The sequence below is a fragment of the Ranitomeya variabilis genome, chromosome 2, assembly GCF_051348905.1.
Source record: "Ranitomeya variabilis isolate aRanVar5 chromosome 2, aRanVar5.hap1, whole genome shotgun sequence".
Classification (NCBI taxonomy): Eukaryota; Metazoa; Chordata; class Amphibia; order Anura; family Dendrobatidae; genus Ranitomeya; species Ranitomeya variabilis.
Window position 1 is genome coordinate 306,764,557 of NC_135233.1, and position 25,813 is coordinate 306,790,369.

The following is a 25,813-nucleotide window of genomic DNA, read 5'->3' on the forward strand; positions in this document are numbered from 1 at the left end:
GATAGAATTCAGTCCAGAAGTGAACGGCAAAATTATAGGCGGAAAAATGGATTGTGTTTTTATTGTGGTGATTCAGCTCATGTTATATCAGCATGCTCTAAACGCACAAAAAAGGTTGATAAATCTTTTGCCATTAGTACTCTGCAGTCTAAGTTCATTTTGTCTGTAACTCTGATTTGTTCACTGTCATCCATTTCCGTCGATGCCTATGTGGATTCGGGCGCTGCCCTGAGTCTTATGGATTGGTCATTTGCCAAACGCTGCGGTTTTAGTCTGGAGCCTCTGGAAGTTCCTATTCCTTTGAAGGGAATTGACTCTACACCATTGGCTATGAATAAACCGCAGTACTGGACACAAGTGACCATGCGCATGACTCCCGTTCATCAGGAGGTGATTCGCTTCCTTGTACTGTATAATTTACATGATGTACTAGTGCTTGGTCTGCCATGGTTACAAACTCATAATCCAGTCCTGGATTGGAAAACAATGTCTGTGTTAAGCTGGGGATGTCAGGGGGTTCATGATTATGCACCTCTGATTTCAATTGCTTCATCTACTCCTTCTGAGGTCCCTGCGTTTTTGTCTGACTATCGGGATGTTTTTGAGGAGCCTAAGCTCAATTCGCTCCCTCCTCATAGGGATTGTGACTGTGCTATAGAATTAATTCCTGGCAGTAAGTTCCCTAAGGGTCGTTTATTTAATCTGTCAGTGCCAGAGCATACTGCTATGCGGAATTATATTAAGGAGTCCTTGGAAAAGGGACATATTCGTCCATCTTCGTCCCCTCTGGGAGCAGGTTTTTTTTTCGTGGCAAAAAAAGATGGTTCCCTGAGGCCTTGTATAGATTATCGCCTTCTGAATAAGATTACAGTCAAATATCAGTATCCATTGCCATTATTGACTGATTTGTTTGCTCGCATTAAGGGGGCTAGGTGGTTCACTAAGATAGATCTTCGCGGTGCGTATAATCTTGTGCGGATAAAGCAGGGTGATGAGTGGAAAACCGCATTTAATACGCCTGAGGGCCATTTTGAGTATTTGGTAATGCCTTTTGGACTTTCTAATGCTCCTTCAGTCTTTCAGTCCTTTATGCACAATATTTTCCGTGAATATCTGGATAAGTTTATGATTGTGTATTTGGATGATATTTTGGTGTTTTCTGATGACTGGGAGTCTCATGTTCTACAGGTCAGGAAGGTGTTTCAAGTCCTGCGGGCCAATTCTCTGTTTGTGAAGGGCTCAAAATGTCTCTTCGGAGTCCAGAAGATTTCTTTTTTGGGGTACATTTTTTCTCCTTCTACTATTGAGATGGATCCCGTCAAGGTTCAGGCGATTTGTGACTGGACACAACCTACATCTGTTAAGAGTCTTCAGAAGTTCTTGGGTTTTGCTAATTTTTATCGTCGGTTCATTACTAATTTTTCCAGTGTTGTTAAACCTTTGACTGATTTGACTAAAAAGGGTGCTGATGTTGCTAATTGGTCTCCTACGGCTGTGGAGGCCTTTCAGGAACTTAAGCGCCGGTTTTCTTCTGCTCCTGTGTTATGTCAACCGGATGTTTCACTTCCTTTTCAGGTTGAGGTTGATGCTTCCGAGATTGGAGCGGGGGCGGTTTTGTCACAGAGAAGTTCCGATGGCTCGGTGATGAAGCCATGTGTGTTCTTTTCTAGAAAATTCTCGCCCGCCGAGCGCAATTATGATGTGGGTAATCGGGAGCTTTTGGCCATGAAGTGGGCATTTGAGGAGTGGCGTCATTGGCTTGAGGGTGCTAGACATCGTGTGGTGGTCTTGACTGATCACAAAAATCTGATTTACCTTGAGTCTGCCAGGCGTCTGAATCCTAGACAGGCTCGTTGGTCGTTGTTTTTTTCTCGTTTCAATTTTGTGGTTTCATACCTGCCAGGTTCGAAGAATGTGAAGGCAGATGCTCTTTCCAGGAGTTTTGTGCCTGACTCTCCTGGAGACTCTGGGCCTACTGGTATCCTTAGGGATGGGGTAATATTGTCCGCCGTCTCCCCAGACTTGCGACGTGCATTGCAGGAGTTTCAGGCGGATAAACCTGATCGTTGTCCACCAGAAAGACTGTTTGTTCCGGATGATTGGACCAGTAGAGTCATCTCCGAGGTCCATTCTTCTGTGTTGGCTGGTCATCCTGGAATATTTGGTACTAGAGACTTGGTGGCCAGGTCTTTTTGGTGGCCTTCCTTGTCAAGGGATGTGCGCACCTTTGTGCAGTCTTGTGAAGTGTGTGCTCGGGCTAAGCCTTGCTGTTCTCGGGCCAGTGGGTTGTTGTTATCCTTGCCTATCCCGAAGAGGCCTTGGATGCACATTTCCATGGATTTTATTTCAGATCTCCCTGTCTCACAGAAAATGTCCGTTATCTGGGTTGTGTGTGACCGCTTTTCTAAGATGGTTCATTTGGTACCCTTGCCTAAGTTGCCTTCCTCCTCTGAGTTGGTCCCTTTATTTTTTCAGAACGTGGTTCGTTTGCATGGGATTCCGGAGAATATCGTTTCTGACAGGGGATCCCAGTTTGTGTCTAGATTTTGGCGGACATTTTGTGCTAAGATGGGCATTGATTTGTCTTTCTCGTCTGCATTCCATCCTCAGACGAATGGCCAGACGGAGCGAACTAATCAGACCTTGGAAACTTATTTAAGGTGTTTTGTTTCTGCTGATCAAGATGACTGGGTTGCCTTTTTGCCACTGGCCGAATTTGCCCTTAATAATCGGGCTAGTTCTGCTACTTTGGTTTCTCCTTTCTTTTGTAATTCGGGGTTTCATCCTCGTTTTTCCTCTGGTCAGGTGGAGCCTTCGGATTGTCCTGGAGTGGACGTGGTGGTGGACAGGCTACATCAGATTTGGAATCAGGTGGTGGACAATTTGAAGTTGTCTCAGGAGAAGACTCAGCAGTTTGCTAATCGCCGTCGCCGCGTGGGTCCCCGACTTCTTGTTGGGGACTTGGTGTGGTTGTCTTCTCGTTTTGTCCCTATGAAGGTCTCTTCTCCTAAGTTCAAGCCTTGGTTCATCGGTCCTTATAAGATCTTGGAGATTCTTAACCCTGTATCTTTTCGTTTGGATCTCCCAGCATCGTTTGCTATTCATAATGTGTTCCATCGGTCGTTATTGCGGAGGTATGAGGTGCCCGTTGTTCCTTCGGTTGAGCCTCCTGCTCCGGTGCTGGTGGAGGGAGAATTGGAGTATGTTGTTGAGAAGATCTTGGATTCTCGTGTTTCCAGACGTAAACTCCAGTATTTGGTTAAGTGGAAGGGTTATGGTCAGGAGGATAATTCCTGGGTGGTCGCCTCTGATGCTCATGCGACTGATTTGGTCCGCGCCTTCCATAGAGCTCATCCTGATCGCCCTGGGGGTTCTCGTGAGGGTTCGGTGACCCCTCCTCAAGGGGGGGGTACTGTTGTGGATTTTGTTTTTGGGCTCCCTCTGGTGGTTACAACTGGTACTGGGTGACTTTGGTGGGTTGCGGTCTCTGGTTTCCACCTGTCCATCAGAGGCTGGGTGTTTCCTATTTAACCTGGCTTTCCTGTCATTCCCTTGCCGGCTATCAATGTATCAGTGTGTCTCTGTTACCTTTGCTACCTGCTCCTAGGCCTTCAAGACAAGCTAAGTCTGGATTTCCCTGTTTCATGTTTGCTTTCATGTTTTTAGTCCAGCTTGCAGATATGTAATTCTCTGCTGCTGGTTGCTCTAGTGGGCTGAAATTACCACTCATGTACCATGAGTTGGCACATGAGTTCAAGTAATTTCAGGATGGTATTTTGAAGGGTTTTAAGCTGACCGTGCAGTTCACCTTTTGTATCCTCTGCTATCTAGCTTAAGCGGGCCTCATTTTGCTGAATCTGTTTTCATAACTACGTTTGTGCCTTCCTCTCATTTCACCGTCATTATATGTGGGGGGCTGCTATTTCTGTGGGAATATTTCTCTGGAGGCAAGATAGGTCTGTGATTCTTCTGATAGGGGTAGCTAGATCTCCGGCTGGCGCGAGACGTCTAGAGTCCCCCCAGGAACGTTCCCCGGCTGCTGTTAGTTGAGTGTTGAGGTTCAGGATCGCGGTCAGCTCAGGTTCCATCACCCTAGAGCTCGTCCTGTTTTTGCCCGTGTTATGTGTTTAATTCCCTGCCATTGGGAACATGACAGTTTGGTGAACTTTATTATTTATTTATTTTTTTGGGGCTGAACTGACAACAGATAGAGCTGCAGTCACACGGAGACCGTGCAGACAGACGTAAACGGCGCTGCAAGGCCCAAAAACCCTCCTCTACGTTATCCTATGTAGTGTTTTTCCACAAGTTAGCTGGAGACGGGTGGAAAGACACTAATAGGAATTTTTTGAAAAAATGTGCAGCAGCCTGCACTACTTAAAACAAAATGAAAATTGATTTTGCGGTATGACGCAGTGAAGAACCCTGAGCTGGAGACAACCAGGCTATGGCTGCTCACAGACTACAGGGCGAGCTGCAGTCACACGGAGACCGTGCAGACAGCCGTAAACGGCGCTGCAAGGCCCAAAAACCCTCCTCTACGTTATCCTATGTAGTGTTTTTCCACAAATTAGCTGGAGACGGGTGGAAAGACACTAATAGGAATTTTTTGAAAAAATGTGCAGCAGCCTGCACTACTTAAAACAAAATGAAAATTGATTTTGCGGTATGACACAGTGAAGAACCCTGAGCTGGAGACAACCAGGCTATGGCTGCTCACAGACTACAGGGCGAGCTGCAGTCACACGGAGACCGTGCAGACAGCCGTAAACGGCGCTGCAAGGCCCAAAAACCCTCCTCTACGTTATCCTATGTAGTGTTTTTCCACAAATTAGCTGGAGACGGGTGGAAAGACACTAATAGAATTTTTTTGAAAAAATTAGCAGCAGACTACACTACTTGGAAAAGAAAAAAAAAAAGAACAGTATGAGGCAATGAACCACCCTCCCTGAACTGAATGCAACCAGCTATGGATGGCCTATGTGGCTGCACTCAGACTAGAGAGTGGGCTGCACTCACACACACACACACACAGACCTTGCAGATCGCTGTGAAAACAGCGCTACAAGGCAAAAGCAAGGTGAATAGTAGGTGAACACAGCGGTTGATAAATTAGCCTTTGGAAAGCACAAAGAAGCAAATCGCTATCTCTAAACTGGCCCTCAGTCAGCAAACAGCGTCCTGTCACTAACTGAATTCACAGCAGAGTGATCGCAAAATGGCGCCAGCGACTTTTAAACTGCATCATGACATCATTTCAGCAGCCAATCACAGCCATGCCAGTAGTTTCATGCCCTCCATGCTGAACAGGATGTGCCCACACTTGGAATCATTCTCATTGGATGAATTTGTGCATTTTGAATCTGGGAACTTCCGATTCCGGTATCCGATACGCGGCAAGTATCGGAATCCCGGTATCGGAATTCCAATACCGCAAGTATCGGCCGATACCCGATACTTGCGGTATTGGAATGCTCAACACTAGTAATAACAGTCATGTTGGATATTTTCTGAAAAGTGTAGTATGGCTTGTTTACATGTGGGTTTTTTCCTTCAGGTTTTCAATGAATTTCACTATGTGCATTGCAAATGTTTATTCTTACACAGTATAATGTTAATTGTCACTTGTTTAATGTGTAGACTCTGCAACATTCACTTTTAGACTGAAATCACACGCGTTTTCTAAGTCTTGGTAGGAGTCTAGAAAGTGGGATCCCCACTACACTGCTGAAAAAGGGGAGCTTGTGTCTCTATATTCAGATCCCCTTATATATCCATAGCTACAGAAGGAAACCCATTGATTTTAATAATTCATGACTTTTGAAACTTTTGGATTTTGTACCAAACTGTTTTTCTCTGATGACACCTGTCTGAAAGCACCGAAAGGTATAATATACATAAGGATTGAAGGGTCTACTTAATTGGGCCATTCATGGAAGCTGTCACATACTGGCTATCGGGGTACTCTGCAGTGAGGGCGGTATATATATATATATATAAACCTCCTATCCGTCACTGCCAGGATCCCTCAATAACACCAGAATGGTATGCTGCCACCAGTTCCTCATTAAATATAAGCCCAGTCCATTAACAAGCTCATATCAGGTCAGAAACCAAACCCAGGTAGCACACAAGTACTAGCCAGACTCATGGATATGGGAAATCGGGTTTCGAGATAAAAGAGCAGCCCAAGATTAATTGATATTTTAATTGCTGAAAGGCGCACTAGATACTACAAATACACTCACCGGCCACTTTATTAGGTACACCATGCTAGTAACGGGTTGGACCCCCTTTTGCCTTCAGAACTGCCTCAATTCTTCGTGGCATAGATTCAACAAGGTGCTGGAAGCATTCCTCAGAGATTTTGGTCCATATTGACATGATGGCATCACACAGTTGCCGCAGATTTGTCGGCTGCACATCCCAAAGATGCTCCATACAAGGCAGGATGGATCCATGCTTTCATGTTGTTTACGCCAAATTCTGACCCTACCATCCGAATGTCGCAGCAGAAATCGAGACTCATCAGACCAAGCAACGTTTTTCCAATCTTCTACTGTCCAATTTCGATGAGCTTGTACAAATTGTAGCCTCAGTTTCCTGTTCTTAGCTGAAAGGAGTGGTACCCGGTGTGGTCTTCTGCTGCTGTAGCCCATCTGCCTCAAAGTTCGACGCACTGTGCGTTCAGAGATGCTCTTAGGCCTACCTTGGTTGTAACGGGTGGCGATTTGAGTCACTGTTGCCTTTCTATCAGCTCGAACCAGTCTGCCCATTCTCCTCTGACCTCTGGCATCAACAAGGCATTTCCGCCCACAGAACTGCCGCTCACTGGATTTTTTTTATTTTTCGGACCATTCTCTGTAAACCCTAGAGATGGTTGTGCGTGAAAATCCCAGTAGATCAGCAGTTTCTGAAATACTCAGACCAGCCCTTCTGGCACCAACAACCATGCCACGTTCAAAGGCACTCAAATCACCTTTCTTCCCCATACTGATGCTCGGTTTGAACTGCAGGAGATTGTCTTGACCATGTCTACATGCCTAAATGCACTGAGTTGCCGCCATGTGATTGGCTGATTAGAAATTAAGTGTTAACAAGAAGTTGGACAGGTGTACCTAATAAAGTGGCCGGTGAGTGTATATACAGAGTAATATACAAATCTTACAGCCAGAAGTACAGATAAAAGTAGGGTACAGGTTGAGGATAGCAGTTAGCTGTATGTGTCATGTTACCATTTCTTACCATGTGTGGATGGAGTGAAGCTCTCGTTTCCACAGGTACCTTTTTAGCTTCTGGTCCGTCCCCACACGCGACGTGACGTGACGTGACTTCCATGGCAGAACAATGATAAAGGCTAAAGCTGTGTAGCTAGCTTTTATCCCCTAGTTTGCCCCCTCCAATATTTGCCACCGCCCCTCTGGATTCGACTGAATTCTCCTCCATTGACCACCTAGTTGAAATAATTCCCAATATCTAGGATGGGTCATAACTTCCCAGGGGCTAGTCCAAACGGGATGACTGATGTCTCAACTGGTTAATTGGGACTGGACCGATATGGAGAGCCCAAACTTGGGTCAGCTAAGTGGTTCTGGAGAGCCAGTCTTGATAGCTTGGTATCCAGGACAGCTAGAGAAATATGAGATGCAGGGGTGTGTGCGGAGGGCTCCCAGGGTTCTCGTGGTGTATTGGACTTAACCCTGAGATGCATGATACTCTCATAATTCATCTCTAAGTGTCAGTGCCCAATTGTCTAGAGCTTTCCCTTGATGTGGGCTGCCTTGCACAAAAGACAGCAGGGGATCCCAGCTCTGCTACTCCTTGCCTTCATTAACACCTGGCCTCTAATTCTCTGGCCAAATGGTAAAGTTCTGTTCTTTTGGGAATTGTGTACTTATCCCAAGGGTGGGGGCCACTTCAGGAGTGAGAAGGGAGATCTCTAGTTAATCTATCGGGCCTGAAGCCCAAAATGGAGTCTCGCTCGTCCCTCACAGAAACAGGTCTCAGCATTTCAGCAAAGTTACATATCATAGAAAAATCCTCCTCGGAAGTTAATTCATTTTCATGCACACAGTCATATTTTCAGTCCGAGTGCTATCCGTCAAAAAATTGGATTGCATCCGAACCAATATTATTCAATGGGGCAGTGCAGATGAACAATTTTTTTTTACTGACTGAATCTGCATGTGAAAGAAAACACAGCATGCATGATTTTCCTCCATCTATTCAAGTTTATGGGTGCAAGAAAAAAGTCGGCTGCCACCCTACGGCCTCCAATTTTTACTGATACATTGAAATTCTGTAACATAGGAAACTGTGAATGATTAATAGCCGCTGGTGTGGAGAAGCAGATTGTACACGGATGACACGAGATAAAAAATTCTTCACACTTGTCTGTATGAACCCTGAACGATTTTTTATATGGTTGTGTGCACAAACCTGAAAAGGAAGGTATCATCAAAAAATGACCTTTTGTTTTAATCAGGTGCTACATGCATTTTTAAAATAATTTTGACAATTTTTTATTCATATCATGAATGATCTTTATTAAAAAGCAAAATTAGTAAAATTTCAATTTTCAAAATGGTCACAGCTGTTTTTTAGACTCATACTTCCTGCCCTTTCCAACAGTGTTTTCAGTAGATTTAGAGAAATCCATTGTTGAAATAATTTGCTCATAAGTGCAGTGAGCATGCATTTACAGCCCATCTGCCCGACTCCCTGCTCCCCACCCACTGCTTGCCTCCTGTTTCACTGACAAGTCACATATTGACAGGTCACTCATGTTTCAGAGACACAGGAGGCAGGCAGCTAGTGGGGAGTCAGAAAGGCAGTAAAGCTGCAAGTGCAGTGTCCATCCCACTGCACTTGCAACTCATTAGCATACAATATGAACAATAGATTTCTCTAACACAGCAAAACAGATTTCTAAAAGAAAGGTATGTATTTAATCACCATGAAAACATCTTTACATGCATGCCATTAGTTTGAGGTATAAAGCCCCAAATATAGGATCTCTTTAAATGCAAAAGATAGGGTCAGAGTCTGACCATTGTGGCTAATGTCCATGTGTTGCTTCCTGAAACAACAGTAAATTACAGTCTAAAAAAATCATCAGTGGACATTGTGAAAATTGCAAGATTTCATTTCTTTTAAATTTTTTAATACAAATTGCAATATGGAAAAAAAACATTTGCCAGCAATAAAAAAAATCCTTCAACACAAAAACTTGATTTAAACCATTGGTGATTTTTAGATGATAGATTCCCTTTATAAAAAACAGTTAAAACACAACTTGGGAATACAAGTCTAAAACTTGTAAAATGTATGATTATGCAGTAAAGTAAAGTTAGTCCTTCTTCTACGAGTACAATCTCAATTAATAATCACTTATGATATGTTTTTCATTTTTCTAATGAAAAGTGTAACTTACAATATATTTCATTATAGAATTGTCTTTTTTCACCCCTTACAGAAACTCCACATATTGTATGAAGGTATCCATGTCGTTGACGGTGGCGGAACATGAGGCCGGACTTTGTTACAACAGCAGAATACGATATATAGAAAAAGCTGAAGTCACCAAAACAAAAGTGATTTCATGTCCCGATATTGATGACTACAGGATCCCGAATCAAAGCACTGAAGTCGCATGGTATAAGGTATATAAAAAAGCTGTATTTCATTACTAGATTACCTTGTCACAGGGAGATAATGTCAAGAAATACAGAAACCTCCCAGCAAACTTCCAAAACTGCAGAAGGAAAAATTTAAATTTATAATAAATGTAATAATACATGGCAGCTATTCAAATGAATGGCTGGTCATGTAAAAAATCATCAGCCTGAGTCAGCTAGAATGAGATGTTTGATGTGGACTCTTCCCTCTGGCTTATAGAATGAGACAATGAGAATACCCCTTGTAACTCACTGGCACACTGCAACATAGTACAATAAATGTCTGATTACATATAGTGTCATGACTCTGTTGTCTGGTGTCACGGGACCAGGAGCCTTTTCCCTGCCCCTAACGCTCGGGGCGTCTTAGCTCGCTCTGTGACCCGGATTACTTCTGATGGTGAAGACGCCGGGGCCACGTACCTTGCCTTCGCTCCTTAATCCGCCCTCGGTCTGCACCCTTGCCCCATCCAGGGAAGAGGGGAGTAGTAGTGTACCGTACTACACCAACCTAACAAAGTAGTAACAAAAAATACCAAACATATGCATATAACAGAGGAGTGCACGGGGAGTGGAGGATGGGGTTAAACCAAAGTAGGAGAATAAAAGGGAATTATCACACTCAAAACCTACCAACAGTCTCAGACAAATCCACCAAATGCCTTCTCAAATTACAACCACCTACAACCTCCAGTCATGCAGCATAAGCTATCTTCTGACAATGAGTGCTAGCCAGGGCCCAGGTTATATAGGAGATGGGATTGGCTAACAGTGCACAGCTGAGCCCTAATGCAGGAAAGCTTCCAGGAGCTCTCTAATAAGCAGATTAACCCCTACACTGCTAAAAGAGACCTGCACCGTTTAATATGAAGGTGAAGTGTTTTTAATTTGTGCAGAAGTAGGAGAGATCAGACATTGCGGTCTTCTGTCATGGTAAACCCATGACATATAGCTTATAAGGTGAGGCTTTGCAATAATCTAATCTATGCCACTGATGGTTTGGATAGTAATATCTGTCTCAATGAAGTGTCATCAAGTGGTTTTTAAAAAGTGGAATGGGATTTATGGAAATATTATATAGCAACAAGCTGTTTATTACATCAGCAGCATTTTGGGTGAGATTCTACAAATTCTTATACAAACACTGCTTTATATAGAAAGGGTAAAAGGGATGAAAGGGGAAGGAAATAAGCAGCTTTTTGGCAATTAAATCTGCAGCGTTTTTTGCCACTAAAGTTTTCCATTTGGATTTTTCTTTTGAGGAAATTTCCTGTCTATAATTAATTTAAATATCTCCAAATCAGTTCTTTTCATTATTTTTTTTTGTACCAGACTGTTGTTCAGGCAATCTATCATGCAGCAATGTTGTTGAAGTAGCTATTATGATGAAGAGCAGATCAGTCATACACTCCCTGACAGAAGTTATGTCGCTTATCCATGTTATTTAAATAAAAGCTTATAACCTGATGTTAAATTCATCCATCGGTTGTATGAATTATTCTTTTGAAATATTAAACCCTCTGAAATGTGGTTTAGGTTAAGAAAATAAATTGGCATCAATGCAGAAATATTGATCAGTTAATGGACACAGAATGGTCAGATTTTGGCAAGGCAAAAGTTTTGTCGTCTGGTCATATAATGCACCCAATCCTAGTTTACATCCTTTCCTGTGCTCAGTAAATGATCGCTTAATTAGTGTGTGTGTGTGTGTATAAAAAGAAACCCAGCACCCCAGACCACTTGAACTGCAACTTGCGCTCTGACAACATGCCAAAAATCCACCCTGCGACCAAAGCCTGGATTATCAAGAGGCTGGCGACCAGATCCACTGCAGAGGTGGCTGGCACCTTTAATGTGTCTCAGCGTCAAGTACAAAGAATTAAAAAAAAGATTTGAAGAGACTGGAGATGTGTTTGACAAGCCCAGGACCGGCAGACCCCGCAAGACAACTGCTCAGGAGGAACGTTTGTTGGTTAGAAAATCCAAAGCAAGCCCTTCTTCCACTGCAGCAGAGCTCCAACAGGCCTGGTCACCTCAATCACCTGTGTCAACTAGAACAGTTTGTAGGATTCTGTCTTGAAATGGCCTCCATGGTCGAATCAGTGCCCAGAAGCCAGCACTAAACAATAGGCAAATAAAAAAACCATGTGGCATTTGCAAAGTCCCACAGCCTGCTAAACGGATGCCGCCGCAAATACTGCAGGAGCATGTAGAAAGCCACGGAGACACCATCACGTGTTTCTCAATGTAAGCAATGAATAGCCAGTTTCCTATTCCACACTGATGAGGGGCAAATACCCCGAAACAGCTGTCTGTGGATGGATACCATTTTTTGGCATAGGTGGTTTTCCTTTATTGGATGCTGCCCTTCCCATGGTTGTTCCTTCCCTGTGAAAGACCTGGCTATTCATTGCTTGCGTTGAGAAACACATGATGGTGTCTCCGTGGCTTTTCTACATGCATTTGCATATTTCCCTTAAGGGATGGGGGCAGTGTTCTGGATCACTGCGTTGAGAAACTCGTGATGGTGTCTCCGCGGTGTTGGATGTTTTGATCTCCCCGAGGTCATTCTTCCTCATGTTTATAGCAAATACTGCAGGAGACCTACTGGAGCCCGTATGGATTCAAAATACACCCAGAAAACTGTTAAATGTGGTGGTGGAAAGATCATGGTCTGGGGTTACATTCAGTATGGGGGTGTGCGAAACATTTGCAAGGTGGAATGCAATATCAATAGCCTAAAATATCAAGAAGTATTAGCTACCTCTTATATTCCAAATCATAAAAGGGGTCAAATTCTGCAGCAGGATGGTGCTCCATCTCATACATCCATTGTTAGGGTTGGCGGAACACACCGAGTATAAATATATGTTATAATAGGTGCGTTTGCAACCCAGGGTCCACTGTGCAGGAGAGGAACCTGCTGCTAGCAATTAGCGGCGCTATATGGCAGTATTAGCGAACTCTGTTACTTCACAGAATCACTAGGATAGGGAAATGCTGTGCCCTGTTAACCTCACAGAGGTTAACAGCTACCAAACAGAGCAAAACTGTGGTCATGCAGTCAGCATAGCACACAAACAACTCCTCACGGAGGTGCCGGTATTCTAGGGGCTTATTTCAGCCAACCCTGACCACATGCAAACATGACCACACAGTAGCAAGGCTCAAAACATAGGTTGATACTAGCACATAGCCGTGCGACCATGCAAACCTTTTATAGCTGTAGCAGACAAGGACCTTCCTGGTGGTTCAATAGGAGCTGCTACAGGACCTGAGCATGTGACCCCCGACCTCCAATGGGAGGTTGTCCTGTGGGCATGCTCAGTAAGGGAAAAGCGGAATTAGTCCCAGAAAGACCTGCTCGCTGCTGAACATTACTGGCTGCAATGACAGAGGCTGGAAGGGCAGTAGTAACCGGTCGTCCAGTATCAGCCTGAGCCAGACGCTGGGACCAACGTCTCTGCCAAGCAGGCTCCACTGCGGCTGGAGGAGAATGGGAGACTGCAGCACATATGGTTCGAGATTCCCCCTGTGCAGCGGCGGGAACTTGACACCTAACATCCATCTCTACAACTAAGTTCCTCCAGGCAAAAAGATCAATGTGCTCAAGGACTGGCCAGCCCTGTCACCAGACATGAACATCATTGGGCATGTTTGGGGTAGGATGAAAGAGGAAGTTTGGAAGACAAAACAAAGAATCTAGATGAACTCTGGGAGGCAAGACTGCATTCTTTGCTATTCCTGATGACTTCATTAGTAAATTGTATGAATCATTGTTGAACCGCATGGATGCAGTCCTTCAAGCTAGAAGTTACACAAAATATTAAATATGACTCTAATAGCACCACAACTTCATTCACCAATGTTATGCAACATATATTTGTATTTTAAGTTAAATATTTGTTTGAATATCATATTACTTTCTGTGGGCGACAAAACTTTTGTCTTGCCAAAATCTGACCATTCTGTGTCCATTAACTGATCAATATTTCTGCATTGATGCCAATTTATTTTCATAACCTAAACCACATTTCGGAGCTTTCAAAAGAATAATTTATAAAACCAATGGATGAATTTAACGTCAGGTTGTAAGCTTTTATATATCCATAGCATGGATAAGCGACATAACTTCTGTCAGGGAGTGTATAAGCAAACATTGCCATACCATTTGTTTGTTAGGCTAGGTTCACAATGCCGTGGTTTGATGTCCTCAGTCAAGAGTTCCCATTTCATTCCCTGAAAATTGGATTCAGATGTGCCCCTGACACATCTGTTACATTCAATGAAATGAACTAGTCAATTGTGGGTTCTTGTATATCTCCGAAAAGATGGAAATCGCTACAAACTCTTAGTTCATTGTAATGAGTGGCTCCATCAGAGGTATGTCTGAATCCCTTTTTTCAGGGACCGCGATGAAAACCATCCAACCACTGTTGAAGACAGTGTGTACATAGTTCTTAGAGACAGTCATAATAGTTGGTGCTCAGTTTTCGAAGATACAGATCTATCTTGGTAATGGCAGAGCACAGTTTTAAAAGATTTTCCAAGTACAACTCAAGAACTTATATTTGCAGAATGTTTTATTTTTTCATAATGGAAATGCTGCTTTTTTCTTTATTGACATAATATTAAATTTACTACATGGTTCACCTTGTCATGCATTTTTCTTGTCAGTTTTCTGAAATCTCATTTGCAAAAAAAGTTTTCAAAAATTACAGCAAACATTCCTGTTGCTTCGCCTTTTTTTTTAAAAAAAGAAAAAAAATGAAGCACCCGGACTGCAATGTGTTAACCCAACCTAATATTTTATAGTTATGTTTGCTTTAGGTTTCAGATGAATTGCAACAAATTGCAAAGTATTTTCTTGGCAAGAAAATTAACGTAGTCAAAAAATCACACTATGTTCACTGAATTTCAGACCTGCCACAATATGATCAGCTTTCATTGTGTCAGTGATTTTCTCATTAGCTCAGGAGAAAGGGATAATGAGGACAAGGCAGCTGATATTGAACTGTCATGCTGATGTAAATTATAAGAGCAGACTGGCTGCTTTTAAGTGGGCTGGTGATTGAAATAATTGTTGTTTCTTCGGTAAACCATGGTTACCTCCAAGGAAACATATACAGTCATCACTGCTTTGCCCCAGAAGAGCTTTACAAGGAAAGTCATTGCTGCTTGGAAGATTGCCTCTAAATAAACCATTTATCGGATAATCAAGAAGTTCAAAGAGAGGTTCAATTGCTGTGAAGAAGGCTTTAGGGTGCCCAAGAAAGCCCAGCATGTGCCAGGATCATCTTCTAAAGAAGATTTAGAGAGGGGATCATTTCAACACCACTGCAGAGCCTGCTCAGAAATGGTAGCAGGTAGATGCCAGTGTGCCTACACGCGCAAAGGGTAAATATTTTTTCGAGGCTGGACTGATGTTGAAAAAAGCTGTAAAGAAACCAGTTCTCTATGAGAAAAACTTAACGGATAGACTGATATTATACAGAAAGTACAGGGATTTTACTGCAGAGGACTGGGGTAAAGATATTTTCTCTAATTCGGACTGTTTGGGATATCTGGAAGAATGATTGTCCAGAGAAGAAAAGGTGAACATCACTATCAATCATGCCAATAGTAAAGCACCCTGAGAAGAAGCGAAACGTGCGTTGGGGTGACGGGGATGCCATATACAGATCCTCCATCCATGTAAGTGCAATCTGTAACTGCCTCACTAGCAGCCTAATTTGCAAGGAATGTTATATCCATTCACTTTGCACTAGCTACTCTAGGCTTTTAGTACATTGCATTATACTAGCACGCTGGATGCTGGTCTTCCCTGATTGGATTGCAGTTATCTTGGATACCCTTAATATATATGCATTTTAATCTTGTTTAAATAAATTGTATTTTATTTTTGGCACTTTATACTGCAGTTTTCTTGTCATGTCGGACACTGTTCAGACCAGGTCGTCTGACAGACAGCGGTAATTCCGCGTTTGACCACTGTTTGTTCATTGGCGTCGGCTAGTTTTCGTCTGGCTGCTCCGGGGTTAATTTATCTGATCCTCGGATCGGAAGCTGGGCCATGCCCATTTCCTTTAAATGGTTCTCCTGATCTTTGGGCGTCGCCGATTATAGCTTCTGTCTTATCCGTAGTTATCTCGGTCCGGAGTGGAGAGCTGGTTGTTGGAGAATCGTTGCTGGTGGTGTATATTCCTTTGTCTTATTTACTCCTTCCTATATATGTATTTATTTTGCCCTGCACCTTTATAGTGTATTCCTGATTGACTGCGGCGTGGTGTATATTTTCCTTTATCCTTGTTTGTTATAATTGTGGGTATTGGTCTATTGCATTCACTGGGTGGTGGGCGGTGGTGTTCAGTCTAGGGCTGAATCAGGAATCAGGGTGAGGGTGGAGGCCTGAACATGCACACCTTCAGTGTAAACTTCAGGTAGAGGGTCAGACAGGGTTACCCTAGTCTGAGGGAAATTGCAGGGGCCCGGGTTATTAGCTCTCGCCCTCCTTGTATCCCCGTGACATTTCTCTTGTAGTGCATACAGTTTATTCAGTTTTTTGTTCCCTTGATATTTAACATGGGTTTAATTGTAAAGTTATGACTAATAATTTGGTCTTAGAACATTGCCATGAATAAAGTATGGCATCTAAACATCCTCCAAGAGCAACTTTTCCCAACGATTTAGGAGCAATTTGGTGATGAACAATGTTTTCCAGCATAATGGAGACCATGTCACAAGCTAAAAGTGATCACTAGGTGGTCAGTGAAAAAACATTAACATTTTGGTCCATATCCTGGAAACTCACCAGACCTCAGTCCCATTGAGTATCTATAGTCAAGTTCCTAAAAGCAATAGAACAACCAGACACAGAAAATGTGTAAAACTCCAAGCACTAATTAGAGCAGAATGGGTTGTCATCAGTCAGGATTTGGCTCAGAAGTTGATATTCAGTGTGCTGAGGTGAAATATGGTTCAACACTGTAAATATTGAGTCTTTGTCTAAGCTAGATCTAAGAAAAACTTACAAAATACCTATCATTGTACTTCAGTAATCATACAAACATCTAACGAAAAGAGCTAAAAATGCTTTAAAAAAGCAGCAAACTATGTGAAAACCCAAATTTATACCCATCTCAAAACTTTTGGCCATGACTCTGCTCCCCATATATGTAAAATTAGGAATGAAAACATTTATGCAGTGGATGAACTCCATTATAAACCCATTCACAGCTGTGTTATTGATTGTCCACGTAAGAGAAGCTGTTAGACACAGCTGTAGAGAGAATTCTGTGTCTCTGTATGAATTATCAGAGACGTTCTTGCATTTAAGCATTATGTGCTACCACCAGAGAGGCCAAAGAAACAAATGAGGAAATCTGGCAGACATGTACAGTATGATGTCTCTCTAGTGAAAGCTTTCGCAAATGGGAGCTACAGTAAGCTGACTCACTGCAAGCCATGTCCAGTGGATATAATTCCTATTGTGTGATAGTGGGGGTGAGTGATAACATTTATAATGGATTGACTGTAATAAAACGTTCAAAACACTATTTTGCAAGCGTGACTCAGCCGCTAAAGTGTGAGTAAAAGAATATTAAGAGTCACCTGGGAGCTCGTCTTCCTGTCCCCACCATTCTGAGCTCACACACAGTGGATAATGAATGGATATTCAGTCCTTTAGCAAAAAGTGCATGAATCTGGCAGAGTGTCAGCTACAGGATAATGCACCAGCTTAGAATTGTAGGTCTCCATCCAATTATACCTCCTGCTACTTGTGTAACTCTTATTTATACTGATGTTTTGCGGCCACTTCCCTTCTAGTATTCACTTAGCAAACATTTCTTGGTGCTGCAATAATCAATTCATGGAAGGGGATCTGTGGCCTTGTAATGTAGATACAACCTCATGTATGAAACAAGTTCTGAGTTGTACAAAGTTGTAAAATGCCACAAACCGAAATCCAACTTCTCAAAAATTAACAAGAGCCTGGACGTCTTAAGGTTATAGAGATCATTTTGATGTTATTTCTCTTGTTTTTAGGTGCAGTTTTTTATATGGATTATGCAGTTTTTGCATTTGTGGAAGGTTTGTTTTATGCTTTTTAGGGTATGTTCTTGTAAGTAGAGATGAGCGAATTTGTTAAAATGTTCACCAGTTTCAAATTTGATTCGGTAAATGACCGAGTTCACTAAGGGCTCTTTCAGATTTTCCGGTAACAGCGCGGGCCGCAAAATGTCCCGCACATGTGCATACTGATGACATATGAATGACATCCGTGTGTCATCTGTGTTACACGTACCGGTACCTGTGAATCAGCGGTACTGTTCACCTTGTTTCCCGGTGCCGGGTGCTGAAAAAGACAGCTTAGGCTACGTTCACATTTGCGGTCAGCGCCGCAGCGTCGGGCGCCGCAGCGGCGCCGCATGCGTCATGCGCCCCTATATTTAACATGGGGGCGCATGGACATGCGTTGTGCTGCGTTTAGCGCCGCATGGCCGCAAGCGTTGGACGCAAGAAACGCATCAAGTTGCATTTTTTTTGCGTCCAACTTGCGGCCAAAAACGACGCACGCGGCGCAAAACGCAGCGTTTTAGCGTGCGTTTTGCCGCGTTTTTGTTTGCGTTGTGCGCTGCGGCGCCGACGCTGCGGCGCACAACGCAAATGTGAACGTAGCCTTACATCACTGTCCCCTGCTCGTGCTGCAGTCTGCACTAGCAGGGGACAATGTTGAGAGTTGTATTAAATTGTTAACAGCGAGAGCAGGCGGCAGCTGATGGGGAGTATTCATCAGCCGCAGCCTGCGTTAAAAATAAACACATATTAAAAAAATTACTTGACATGCCCCTGGCATTTTATTTCCCTATTATTGATTGATGGTCTCTCTTATTGAACTTTACAACATCTGGTCCTGATAAGCCAAAGTCACTGGCTTCATGTGGCCTGCAAGGGTGTAGCGCCCTCACAGACCCAGCCAGGACTCTCACCTTCATGTAACGTGTCAGGGTATAAAAGATGAGTACCTCGCCCATGGCTAGAGCCCCACACCATGTTAACTTTCTCACTGTCTTTTGATATTTGCTTCAAAATCCACTTAAAAATCACTTTAACCCCTTCAAGTCGCGGCCCTTTTTCGTTTTTGCATTTTCGTTTTTCACTCCCCTCCTTCCCAGAGCCATAACTTTTTTATTTTTCCGTAAATATGGCCATATGAGGGCTTATTTTTTGCGTGACGAGTTGTACTTTTGAACGACACAATTGGTTTTACCATGTCTTTTACTAGAAAACGGGAAAAAAATTCCAAGTGCGGTGAAATTGCAAAAAAAGTGCAATCCCACACTTGTTTTTTGTTTGGCTTTTTTGCTAGCTTCACTAAATGCTAAAACTAACCTGCCATTATGATTCTCTAGGTCATTATGAGTTCATAGACACCTAACATGTCTAGTTTATTTTTTATCCAAGTGGTGAAAAAAAATTCAAAACTTTGCTTTAAAAAAAAAAAAAAAGTGCCATTTTCCGATACCCATAGCGTCTCCATTTTTCGTGATCTGGGGTCGGGTGAGGGCTTATTTTTTGCATGCCGAGCTGATGTTTTTAATGATACAATTTTGGCGCAGATACGTTCTTTTGATCGCCCGTTATTGCATTTTAATGCAATGTCGCGGCGACCAAAAAAACGTAATTCTGGCGTTTCGGATTTTTTTCTCGCTACGCTGTTTAGCGATCAGGTTAATGCTTTTTTTAATTGATAGATCAGGCGATTCTGAACGCGGCGATACCAAATATGTGTATGTTTGATTTTTTTTAATTGCTTTATTTAGGATGGGGCGAAAGGGGGGTGATTTAAACTTTTATATTTTTTATATTTTTTTCATATTTTTAAAAACATTTTTTTTTACTTGTGCCATGCTTCAATAGCCTCCATGGGAGGCTAGAAGCTGGCACAACTGGATCGGCTCAGCTACATAGCAGCGATCATCAGATCGCTGCTATGTAGCTGAATTGCAGGCTTGCTATGAGCGCCGACCACAGGGGGGCGCTCACAGCAGGCCGACATCAGTAACCATAGAGGTCTCAAGGACCTCTATGGTTACTGTTCTGACACATCGCCGACCCCCGATCATGTGACAGGGGTCGGCGATGACGTCATTTCCGGCCCCCCGGCCAGATGCGGCAGTTAAATGCCGCTGTCTGCGTTTGACAGCGGCATTTAACAGGTTAATAGCGGCGGGTGAATAGCAATTTCACCTGCCACTATTGCGCGCACATGTCAGCTGTACAAAGCAGCTGACATGTCGCGACTTTGATGCGGGCTCAGCGCCGGAGCCCACATCAAAGGGGGATTCACGGCATGCGCAGTACATGTACGGCGCATGTCGTGAAAGGGTTAAATACGCTTTGAGTTTTCTTTATATTTATCAATTGTAAATCCACCTTTCAGTTCATACAGTAAGATTTTTTTTTGTACCTTATTTTTTCAATGAGCCTTGCTAAAATAGAAAAAGAAGTAACATGTCTTTTCTGTCATGTGGATTCCTTGTGGACATTGACAAGTAAAAAGATTGCATAATTGTGTCAAAAACTCTTCAGAAACCACTTCTGACTGACATCCCTATCACAAGCACATCAATTATTAAGGTGGATTAAATTTGTCCGTCTTACAAAAAAAAATGTATGGAAAGAATCCTTAATTTATTCACAAACAAAATTTGGAGCTTTTGGACAGATAGAAATGACCCAAGAATTGAAATGTTGGTTCTTATTTCATGCTAAAAATAGTTAAAGAAAAATAGCACCATGTGCACTTAAGGATATTTTTCTTTATTAAAACTAGTAAGAATGCTATTCAAAAATTACATGATGCTATTATTTATGTGAATTTAGGCCCGGAATCTGCTTAAAATCCATGCAATAAAAACTCCACGGGAGTACTCTACTGTAAAACTGCTCCTGGAAAATTTAGGCAGATGCCTAACCTTAGTGTTATAACAGCTCATACTGTAATACTGCTACAATGTTGATCCATGTAAAAAAAAATTACACACAAAGCAACTTGGGCAGCTTTGTTAGCTGCATGGACCCTACAATTTGTTTCGACCACTATTCCAGAAAAAAAAGGTTAAAAATGTTTAATAAAAACTTCTCTGGAGATTTATTTATTTTGACTGGAGATCCGTGCATCCTTGAATGACTGAGCCTTTTAGTGATTAAATAGTCAATAGAGCCAGTGATTTATCACTTACCACTTCAAGTGTATTTTTTTAAAGTCTTAAAAGGTTAATCTAACAAGGACAACCCCTTTACAACAGAAGCCTACGTAATTATTTGCTAATTGCTGTGGTCATGGTTTCTCTAACTCCTAACAATGAACCATTATCATGGAGTACCACCATTCACTATAGCATTGCAAATGTCCATGTTTTTCTATTGCTAGCGATCTTGACTTCAGAAAACTTTCAATGTGCTCTTCCTCCAGGAAGTAAAGTGCTCTCCTACATGCCAAAAAGCAGGCTAATTGAATAATTATTCACGTATTCAATGTAATTATTTACTACTTGCTATATATGGAACAGGTAGATATCCCAAGATAAAGTATGTGTAGTAAGAACCTCTATCACGTGATCAACTCCTTTTTGGAAATCGGTCAAATTAACAGATGCCATAAGACAGGGGTGGGGAACCTTAGGCCCCAGGGCCATTTACGGCCCTCGATGACCTTTTATCAGGCCCCCAAGCAGATTCTCAGGGACCGCATTCTTGGGCAGGGAGGTGTATTTTGATTATGACCAGCTCATTAAATTCTTCTTGCTCTGTTAGAACACACACACACACGCACACACGCACGCTGTGTTCACTACTGAACATTAAAGGGCATGCAATGAAAGACTATGTCCTGAAACCAGTGCCAGAGTAAGGATGGTATAAATATCCAAATGGCCCTTGACAAAAAAAAGATTCCTCACTCCTGCCTTAAGACAATGCAAGACCAATCCCAATAACTAATTAGGAAATACATCTAGAAATCTGTCATTTGCCTAATTTTTTCAATTAATGCCTATTGGAGATGCCTGCTCTCTTAAAACATTAATGGGTCATCTAGGACTAAATTATTTTTTTACTATGCGCCACAAAACTAACATGCAGATAGTTGTTAACTAGTTAGCACCTGCCTACCTGCTCTATCCCAGGCTGGCTCAGAGTGGTCAGTGACTGCTCCTGCTGGCATTTCAGCTGCTCCACATCCATAAAGCAGCTCTTTTTCTGGGCTGCTTTGTCAATGGGGTGTGACTAGCAAGGTCATGCTGATTGAAAGCAGGCTTCCCACAGTTATATAACAGGGAGCTGGCTGTCAATCATAACCACATTGGCAATCATGCCCTGTCAACAGAGAAGAGCAGACAAAAAGCTGCTGCTTTGTTATGTGATATCAGCAGAATTGCTGGCATGAGTGGTCAGTGACTGCTCTGTGCAGGCACAGATCTGCACTGGACAGAACAAGCGGTTAGTAACTACCTGCCTGTAAGTTCTTGGGCCCACAGTTAAAAATGAATATATACAAAATACATTTTGTCATTTGTCATCTTTTTTTCATTAAAAATTAATATAGTACTGGATAACCCCTTTAAATTGGCTTCTATGGTAGACTACTGGACCGCTAAAGTCTATGGCAGTTGACATAACACTGTCCTCAAAGGATACAACTGTATGAAACTGCTTAAGTAAAGTTATTCCCTACTTGCTTATTTTGACTATCTACATTCTCACTATGGCCTGTCTGGCATTATTAGTCCAGAGACTGCATTTTACTACATTATATTACTGAGCATGGCACATTGGCACAGTGGGCACACACTCTCCTACTGTATATTGTCCAAGAGCAAACGTGTAACATTCAGAATCTTCTGGAATATATTCCAACTTCCATACTGAGAAAATCATTCAAATGAATCGGCTCCCGGTGCAGCCAGTGATTCCTAAGCACTATTATTACGGCTGGTAATTTACCGCTTATAAAGTTTAGCTAGTATTTTACTGGATTTATTATGTTTTTGCTCTCATCTTCCTTGTCGGAAAAGACGATTGAACGTGACATTTAAAAGCCCTTTTCAAACCAATTTTCTTATGTAATTAAACCTGTCTCATTGTTTTCTTTCTAAAAACCCTCACGTCTATCAGTTTGAAAAACTAATTCTAAAATAAAACATTGCATGGAAGCCGTACTTTATTCTGCTGCTAAGACAATAGCTTGTACCGTAAATAAAAAAATAAATAAATAACTAATGCATAAAGCAGCTCATGCATTGAACTAGACTAAATGTCCTCTCTAATTGTGCTTTCTTTGCAGGAATGCAAGCCAAAGAAGTGGAGAAGCCTGATTATACAGAAGGGAAATAGCCTTTTGATGCAAGATGTTCAAAAAGACGACATGGGAAATTATACTTGTGAAATTAAATTTGAAGGCCGACCAATCAGGCGGACAATCCAGCTAAAGGTAACAGGTAAGAACTGAATCCGATCTTTCACTCTTCATAATGATGTTTTGTTTTGTTTTTTTATTCTCATCCTTTTTATAAATAAGGACTGACCTTACATTGAATGGTTCCTTGTGCAGTTGCTTCTTGTGCACATACCATACTGCCATATAAAATATATATGTGATCATTTTTAACCAATACCTACTGTAAGTAGGTCAAGCTTTTATAAGATTTAGAGAACAGTGCTGTGCTGTGCCACCATTGGCACCATATTGCTAGATAATGTACTTGAGTAGAAAGGCCTTCACTACCATCCTCTAATGCTCCAATAATACTAATCTACAGTTAGAAAATAGAAAAAATGCCAGCTCACCGATTGTAGAAAATAAGGGTCCAGTGTGCTTGGAACCACGATCTGACTAATCGTAAAAATAGATAGAAATACTGAGAGATACTTCAGCTACTGGTTAAAAATCACTATACTTTATTGAAAATATTTAAACGTTTCTCCAAGAAAATATGGCATGGACCAGAAAACAGAAAGCTACACATTTCGAATGCTATCTGGTGTTCTTCGGCAAAGCTTTGACAAAGAATGCTGGCTAGTGTTCGAAACTCTGTTTTTTTTGTTCTATGCTATATATGCTTGGAGAATCTTTAAAATATTTTCAATAAAATTTAGTGATTTGTAACCACGAGCTGGAATACGTCTCGCAATTTCTTTAGCATGCTGTTACCAAGTAAAACCTCCATACATAAACTAATCTGATAACACTGCTATGCAATGTCTATACCAATTAAAATTCATGTTGGTTGCAAGCCTGTACTTGCCAAGTTATCTGCAGTAGCTAACGTGACCTTAGGGACCACACAGGTTGCAGACCCCAAAGTTACATCAGAAACTTCAGACTTGTTGAGTCCCACTTCCGGGACCAATCGGGAACACATCCACCCTTGGGCTTTTACAAAGTCCCACTTTTTCATAGGCTACTTCACAAGCTTTTCTCACCTAAATCGGGACTGTTGGAAAGTAAGCAAATTAATTTTGTAGTTTGATTTACACTTGCTGTTTGGAGTTGGAGTTTGTAGCTTAAGTCTCTGCTATATTTACATTTAGCAGATTGCTTTTTTCAGAGCTACATGTTTACCCTAGTTTTTCAGTGTCTGTACAAAGATTTCTCAAGTGGTTTGTATTTACAAAGACCTAGGCTATATGGCAGGAATCAGTGACATATGAATGGAGAGACTAAAGGTACCTTCACACTAAGCGACTTTGCAACGATAACGATAGCGATCCGTGACGTTGCAGCGTCCTGGATAGCGATATCGTTGTGTTTGACACGCAGCAGCGATCTGGATCCTGCTGTGCTATCGCTGGTCGTTGCTGAAAGTTCAGAACTTTATTTGGTCGTCAGATCGGCATGTATCGTCGTGTTTGACAGCAAAAGCAACGATGCCAGCAATGTTTTACAAAGGTAACCAGGGAAAACATCAGGTTACTAAGCGCAGGGCCGCGCTTAGTAACCTGATGTTTACCCTGGTTACCAGTGTAAAAGTAAAAAAAACAAACAGTACATACTCACCTTCTGCTGTCTGTGTCACATCCCTCGCCGGCGGCTTCCCGCACTGACTGTGAGTGCCGGCCGTAAAGTAAAAGCAGAGCACAGCGGTGACGTCACCGCTGTGCTGTGCCTTACGGCCGGCAATCACAGTCAGTGCAGGAAGCAGACGGCGAAGGACGTGTGACAGACAGCAGAAGGTGAGTATGTACTGTTTGTTTTTTTTACTTTTACACTGGTAACCAGGGTAAACATTGGGTTACTAAGCGCGGCCCTGCGCTTAGTAACCCGATGTTTACCCTGGTTACCAGGGGACTTCGGCATAGTTGGTCGCTGGAGAGCTGTCTGTGTGACAGCTCTCCAGCGACCACACAGCGACGCTGCAGCGATCGGCATCGTTGTCGATATCGCTGCAGCGTCGCTTAGTGTGAAGGTACCTTAACTAATTTATCTTAAAGGGATTGTCCAATACTGGTGATGTTAAGGCTTTGTTTCTGGTGGTCTAATGACATTGTAATGACGTGATTAGTGCAGTCATCACTGTTCAATCAAAACAGGTGTTCACTCTGATGGAATGCAGAAAGACTGTGGCCAATGATTGGCTGCTGTGTTCACATTGCATAATATTGTCATGTGATGCTGGAGACAAAGCGACAAAATTGCTAAAATGACGCCAACTTGAGACATTAATTTGTGTTTTTATTATTTAGTTTAGTGTATCTTAGGCACTTTAAAAGTTAAGGAAAGGTTGTTTAGTAGTGGGCAACCATTTTAAATAATCACAGTTGTTTCAACAAATTTTTCAACAAATCAATAGTAAGGAAGAATCTAAGAAGCTTAGTAATACATCTTATTAGACAAATATGCTACTTTTTCACTTGTGAGTCTGACCCATTTCTTGACTTCTTTCTGTGTCTTGAACTTATCATTCACTTTAGCAACTCAACTCCATCTTGGCCAAAGCAAGATGGACAAGCTAGCTCAGAGAAGTATCAGGTTATACCTCATATTAAACTCTATGGAGAGGGTAGGGGGAGGAAGAATGAAACGATCCCACACAGTGGAAGGCAAAGCAGACACAAGCAGGGCATGCTGCTGC

The 25,813-nt window shown here is 42.2% G+C and overlaps 1 protein-coding gene across 2 annotated transcripts in view; it reads left to right on the top strand.

Moving 5' to 3' along the window:
- Positions 1-25,813, top strand: part of IL1RAPL2 (interleukin 1 receptor accessory protein like 2) — a 1,069,016-nt gene that overhangs the window by 514,825 nt on the left and 528,378 nt on the right. For both annotated transcript variants that reach the window (XM_077285203.1, XM_077285204.1), the window contains 2 exons: positions 9,476-9,662; positions 23,026-23,179. In XM_077285203.1, coding sequence (XP_077141318.1) covers positions 9,476-9,662; positions 23,026-23,179 — 341 coding nt within the window. The remainder of the gene's footprint in view (positions 1-9,475; positions 9,663-23,025; positions 23,180-25,813) is intronic.